Raw genomic sequence first — 7,125 nt, 5'->3', positions numbered from 1 at the left:
ACATACTCGTTTTTTTTTTCAAGTTTTCACACTTATTTACAGTTTACTGTATTTAAACACTGTAATGGTGGTACGATGTTAGATACGGACAACGTCTTGCCAGGGTAGAACCAGTAATGTTTAAGCAGGGGATCAAGCACAAGACCCTGATTAAAGGCGTAATCCAATCCTTATGGCATTTTAGTCATTAAATGGCATTATAAAGGTAATTTCCATGTTTATGTGGAAACTACATTTTTCGGCAGAATTTGAGACACGTTGCGGTTTATCGATTTTGCACAATACCCTGTCATCAAGGTGATCCAGCAAGGTGTCAACGATATGACAAGATTCGTGTAAATATCAGTCTCCCATGCACTTCATGATAAATTGACAATTGGCAAGAGAAGACCGCCGTTTTTATTCTCAATTATATTTCCTAGCCTTTTCAAAAATTTACGAGTTCGGCATTTCGCCGCTCCTCGAAATATTGGGGCGGTGTGCGCCGCCCCTCCGCCCCAGCTCCTACGCCATTGTTTAATGGTTGAAAACCTGCAGACACGAGCCATCAAAATGATCCCTGGATTATCCCATCTCAGCTACGAAGAACGACTCCGCAAACTCGAATTACCAACACTTAGCTACAAAAGAGCAAGAGGGATATGATAGAAGCTAGTGTACAAATTAATGTGCTTAGCAACAAATACTATTTCAACGAAAAGGAACTTTTAACACTGAATGAAAATTTTACTACCATAGGTAATCCCATGAAACTGTATAAATCTAGACCCCGCTTAGACATCCGAAAGTATTCATTCAGTCATCGTGTGGTGGACATGTGGAACTCGCTGATTAAATCGGCGTCTGATCAGGTTCCAAGCTGTTTGCTACTCTGACAATATTTCTTCCAATTTTGGAGCAAATTGAATGAACTTTACAATTTTAGCAGACGACATTTCCAGCAGACGACAATTTATCTAGAATGCTAAAGGTTAAGATTAATTTAAGTAATTGAGGATTTATATAGTGTGCTACTGTCCATTCAGGATTCCCGTGATACCATAGATCACTGTGGAAGTGTACATAGATTTTTTAATCCATTCCCAAGGAGACAGATTTTGTTTGTCTGTTTAGATGTATTACTAGATGCGATGCGTTGATGAACCATCAAATATTATGCAAACTCTTCTAGAAAAAAATACAGGCAAAGTTTGTTTATAAATGATGGCGACATAAAACTGCAACCACTTAGCTATTAGTTTTCATGAAAACTTCCGCGAAAATGAAGGAAGTTTTCACGTTAATAATGGAGGATTTCATGAAACAGAAACATTTCATGAAGACTAGTTAAATATCTTAACACGACATTATGTAAGTTGGTGCTCTGAACTTACACCACTTAAAGAATGTTTTCATGATTATTTTTAACGAAAATAATAGTGGTTTTCATGACAGCAGATAAATTTTCATGAAAGCAAAATTATATTTACTCTGAACTGACACCCATAAATATCATGAAAAGTTTGCTTTCATGAAAAGTTAGCTGGTATTATGAAACTTTATCTGGTATGTTGTGGCAGTTTAAAGCACTAACTAGCAAATTTTCATGTTAAGACATTTATCTTGCATTCATGAAAAATTTATCTGTTTTCACGATATTTTTTTAGTTTTCATGTAAACCTTCTTTACTTTCGCGGAAGTTTTCATGAAAACTAATAGTTAAGCGGTGGCAGTGTTATGCCATAATAAATTGTACCAAAAGGATAAAATTTTATTAAAACTTTTTGTATATAGCATATAGAACTCATTTTAATTCATTTGATGATAATTCGAATTACAGTATTTTATAGAAGCGACACCCCATCGTCAGCAATTACTCTTGCAGCGAAAGAATCAAGCACAACAATGATCAGAGTCTCGTGATTATTGCTATCTTTTCTAATATAGCACAACCACCTATACCTAAATGAACATAGACTCATCAGCAATAATAAGGTTTTGCAATGTCCAGTAGCATCCTTTCTCATACTGTTTCTAGAAACTTGTCATTATTTGTTGATTTTTTTTTACAGTTTTGTACTGATGAATCATGCATTGTTTTTAACTCTGCGTCCTAATTTACAGTTGTAGGTGGATATACTTTTGGAGAGAACCTCCTAACTCGGCTGAATTCTGTCTTTAAATCGATAAACTTACCTTTGAGACCATACGAGAAATTGAATAAATAACAATATACATTGCTACAATAGCTACTGACTATTATAAAAACCGTTCTTCCCTAGGTCTGTAGCCATTAGTTAGTGGAATAGACCTCCGCTTGAGATGCCCTCTTTATAAACAACCGAGAAAATCAATGTTCTTGTTCCTGTTAGCAAATATGTTAGTAAATATGCTTCGCCATAATATGGCCATAGGCCCTAATTTTATCTTTAAACACTGATACATTTTGCATTATATTTTATTTGGCCTAAATTCTTTTTTTTTTTCTGCTGACAATCTTTGTGGTTTGGAGCGCTCGAAACGTCAAATTCATTCGAAGGGTTTAACAACATCGTGAGACAGAGGAATTATTCCTTATATATTTATTGTCACTTTGTTTTAAATCGATCCTTCGGGCTCGTTATTCATTCTTATTTTGGTCAATAATTGTCATAATTTTTAGACCAAAATGATATGTTTTGAATCAGACGACGGGAACCAAAATGAGCGAAAATATTTTACAATGTCATTTATCAAAATAAATAAATTCTAATAATGATCATAAGGGAATAATTATTCATTGAAAACTTGAAATTCTCTAGATTAATCTGCATCAAAAATACCATTTACCATACATATGTACCTGGTCACCAGCATAAAAAAAGAGGGTCATAATGGCCATAGAACTGTCACCAGATTTTCACAACTACGTGTTATGATCAAAACAATCCTGGCGCAGGTTCGATGTTATATTTTATTTGGTTCAAACTCATTTTATTATAATATGCACATTTTAGACAATAAAATACATAGACGAATGCTGGATTGGACCGGAAGCCAGTAGGCTCTTTTAAGTCCACTTTATGATGCTGCATGGTGACCAGGTACATATATATGGTAAATGGTGTCCATGTTTTATTTCTGCTAACAATCATTGAGGCTCAAAACGTCCAGTTCATGTGAAGGCTTTAACAGCATCGTCAGACAGATAAGGTTTTCCTTATACATTTATTTCACGTTGTTTTTAAATTAATCCTTTGGGCTGGCTTTTCATTCTTATATTGATCATTAAATTTTATGTCACAATTTTCAGATCAAAGTAACATGTACTACATCAGACGATGGGAACCCAAAAGAGCGAAATTAACTTAAATCAGTAATGGCAAAGAATGATTACTAATAATGACCACAGGGCGATAATATTTCATTGTAAACTTTAAATTCTCCCACTTCAGCAGTATCAAAGATACCTTATGCATGTACCTGGTCACCAGCAAAAACAAAGTGTCACAATAACCCTAGATCAGTCACTTGAGTTTCACAGCTCGATCAGGTGTAACATGATGTAATTATTTAACTAGCCAAGCGGAGATTCCATGTTTTTTATTCATAATCAATTTGCCTAAAAGTACATATTAACATAATAATTAAAAATACATAAACATTATATTAGATAGTCATAAAAAGAGATAAAACATGACAATATTGCAAATAGATATTCAATTAACGAAGATCAAATACAAAACACACTCCTATACGAGCAAAGATTCATTCACGTTCACGCCACATTTATAATGATGACGAAACAAACATTGAAAGCACGTTTTAGAACAGGGAGTTTAAGCGTGAAAGCGTCAAACTTGATAAGTTGTTATACTTTGGGCGATTCAGATGTCACGGTTTCCGTACACATCTCTAACACAGAGAAGTTGAGATATACTTTGGGCGATTCAGATGTCACGGTTTCCGTACACAGCTCTAACACAGAGAAGTTGAGATATTTTTTCAGTTTCCGGTATACTCAAAATACAAATTTATGTTAGAATGTTGAAATCATTGAACATACCCAACACAGAGATACATACCTATAAACCAAGCAAGTCGTAATTTATCTCTAATGTGAAGATACAGTGAATAGACTGATTTGCATATTCGTCGACAAGATGCAACACGGGATGAGCAAGCAAAACCACTAATACATGTATAAAATAAAACCACATGAACAGAATGTAAACAGAATTACGGAAACCATCTTGGATCGACCAGAAGGAGTGCCGGACCGTGAGGCCATCATAACTGGCGTCACCCCGACACACACTTAATTCACATCTTAATTTGTATATTTGAAAGAGGGAACAAATTGCCAAGGAATGAGTATTTCGAAATGTTGACCAGTGAGCGGTGGTCAGTGAGACCAAATAAGAGTTCAATGGGTTTGGTGGTGTTTTAATGGTTGTCAGGGTGCTACCTTATCTAGTTTGGAGGGTTGTTTGAGTTAAGAGTACCGTTATCCAGTCATCAACAAACAATGTAACTACTAACATTCGTTGTTTCAGAGGTTATTTCAAGAACGTCTTGTGTATATTAATAAAAATCATGCAAGATGCTTTTCCATTTGCCTTGCACTACTTTTTGTCAGCATTGTCAACATTGAGCTTACTTTCTGAGTCTGATATTACATTTTGCAAGAAAATGTAGAATGGCCAATTAAAGAAACACTTAGGCAGCTACAGAGTTGACAGATATCACTAGGATCGCGTTACTTTTCTGCTGGCAAACCACTAACGTAGAATCTATACCGCTAAAGGAAAGTGATAAAGGATTCGACACGCCGTCTGACCTTGTAAGCACCCCAAGCTTTTTTGTACCATCGCCGTCTACATGAATAACTGAGCTGGATTTTACACCACAAACAAACACACTTCCATCATTCCCAACACAGATACCTGCTGGATTCTTTAGATACGGATCCTCAAATGTAGCAAGCGTCTTGCCGTGTATATCGATGGTCCTCAAAACACTGGTATCATAACTAGCAACATATATCTTGTTCCCGTCTTCACTAATTGCGAACGAATTAACCGATTTCTTTCCCATAGACATATTTGAATATAGCAAACTTGTTTGCTTTCCTTCTCTTGAATATACATAGATGCGTTGGAAATCACCTATATAGAACTGGTTGTTGTTGAAAGCAATACCTACACACTCATGCTCAAATGTCATCACACTTTTCTCTTCTATTACGTGATTGGTAATCATAAAAGTCTTCACCATATTTCCAGCCATCGTTACTGCAACTTCGTTTCCATCTACGTAACAGACCTCGTGCGGTTCTTCTGGTAGTTCATATAGTGCCATGACGTATTTGTCCTCGGAAAGAAGCTTTAAACGTCGATTGCTGCTGTCTGTCAGAACGATTCTTGTGTCTGGCAAGAGACAGCAGCTGGAAATATTGCAAGAAAGTAGACGCCTGTCCCCTTCAACTTTAACATTGCGTACTTTTGTGTTCATAACTCGCAAGTTGTTAGCAGCAGTTTTATCATCAGTCTGGTCTTTTATGTCGTCCAGATGTAATGAAAGTGTGCCCGACCTGAAGAATAATTTGACTTTATTTTAGAAAATCCTTCTTTTTATGAATGTCTCTCTATCTAAAATACAGATGTGCCCACTGTCTGATTAAACATACTTTGAGGAAAATGCATTAGCTTCTTTGATATAAACATTGAAAAATATATTAATATTTCTTTAATTGTAAAATATCTTGTTATTGTTCTAAGTTGTTGCATTGCCACCGGTTGTTACCTGCTTAGTTTCAGAGCTCAGTGCCTGCACCAAGTATTTGTAAAAAGTAAAATACTGGGCCGATTCAAAATAAAAGTACAATAGTGAACTTGTTGATATATAGGGATATGCAAAAGATTATAGCAAAAACTAAAATTTTGAAATTGATCTGTACATTGTCTTTAGAAACGGTATTTTATATCCAATATTTGCTGCATATCCCTTTATTTTCCCTCATGGCTATTACCATAATGAACGGAATTGCATAGATCTACCATGTACGAAATTATTTACCGTTTTAATATAAAGTCATGAGCTTTCCCAAAGAAAATTAAAATTACATAGTGTTGATGAAAAATAAAATATTATTATGAAATTTATAAGAAGTTATTTTTAGAATTATACCTTTCAATGTTCTGTTCACCGTCAGTGTCCCAGGTTATCCAGTCGTTTTTATAGTCTTCACCAAGCACATCTTTCTCATGCTCTTTAAACAAGTACATATGCTTACTACGACATTCCAGGCAAAACTGCTTCTTACAAATTCCACAGAAATAAAAAGCTTTTTTATTGACAAAGTTTTGGTTACATGGCATACACGCGTAGTCGTGGAATTCTAAATTGTCGGATGAAACCGACACGACAGCGTAAAATGCTTCATCGTTGTCCGCCATTACTTTCTTTAATATGATAGAAGCATCATTGAATTATGAATCATGTTTTACAACTTTATGAATCTAGGCTTCGAAATTTATATTTTCAACGAACCGATTAATTGTTATCGACGAGTTTTCTAATGCTAAATGTTCTAATATAGCATTCCCATTTTGTTCAATTTATAAGCAATTTTAATTTCGAAATACATGCTAGTAAGGTATAGGTATGTAGAACTGAAACTTGATTCATTGCTTGGAAATTAAAAGTATGTAATGTTGGATTTTAGTTCTAGAAAAAAAAATCATATTTCTTCTTTTGCTCTTCTTGCCTGTTTGCATTTTCATAAGGTTTACAATGATTATACTGAGAACTGCTTATACATGTAGTTAGAATAGCAATGTGGGACTATCTATAAAAGAAATCGCGCAACAAGTTATAATGCTACAACTTCTTACAACTTATAACGTTAAAAACCTAACAAGTAAGACAGTTTTTGTCTTAGTGCATGCACTAACAAACGCAACAATCTATATAGTTATGATCGTGTGATTGGCGAGTTAATTTGAATTGGCTGAATACATGTTTGAGCGCAGAAAAAAAACAAGTTGACAAATAACTTCTTAACTGTAAAATAGGGACCTGCCTTTCGTAAAGAAAACAGTATGCTAAACAGCTTACATTGCAGTGTGAATAATTTTTTTCAACAACATATATTTCTCTTAATGA

The 7,125-nt window shown here is 34.8% G+C and overlaps 1 protein-coding gene across 1 annotated transcript; it reads right to left on the bottom strand.

Moving 5' to 3' along the window:
• Nucleotides 1-3,546: 3,546 nt before the first annotated feature.
• LOC123536856 (uncharacterized) lies at nt 3,547-6,445 on the bottom strand. Its single transcript, XM_045320334.2, has 2 exons — nt 6,148-6,445; nt 3,547-5,551 (listed from the first exon to the last, which is right to left on the bottom strand). The coding sequence occupies exons 1-2, from the start codon at nt 6,414-6,416 to the stop codon at nt 4,678-4,680; spliced, it is 1,143 nt and encodes a 380-aa protein (XP_045176269.2). The 5' UTR covers nt 6,417-6,445; the 3' UTR covers nt 3,547-4,677.
• Between the last annotated feature and the right edge of the window lie 680 nt (nt 6,446-7,125).

Source organism: Mercenaria mercenaria, chromosome 17 (assembly GCF_021730395.1).
Source record: "Mercenaria mercenaria strain notata chromosome 17, MADL_Memer_1, whole genome shotgun sequence".
Taxonomy (NCBI): Eukaryota; Metazoa; Mollusca; class Bivalvia; order Venerida; family Veneridae; genus Mercenaria; species Mercenaria mercenaria.
This window is presented reverse-complemented; position numbering and strand designations above follow the sequence as displayed.

Coding starts and splice junctions, on each gene's coding strand:
- LOC123536856 (XM_045320334.2), bottom strand. CDS start 6,416: ATGGCGGACAACGATGAAGCATTTTACGCTGTCGTGTCGGTTTCATCC. Junction 5,552..6,147: donor GGTGAACAGAACATTGAAAG/GTATAATTCTAA, acceptor ATTATTCTTCAG/GTCGGGCACACTTTCATTAC.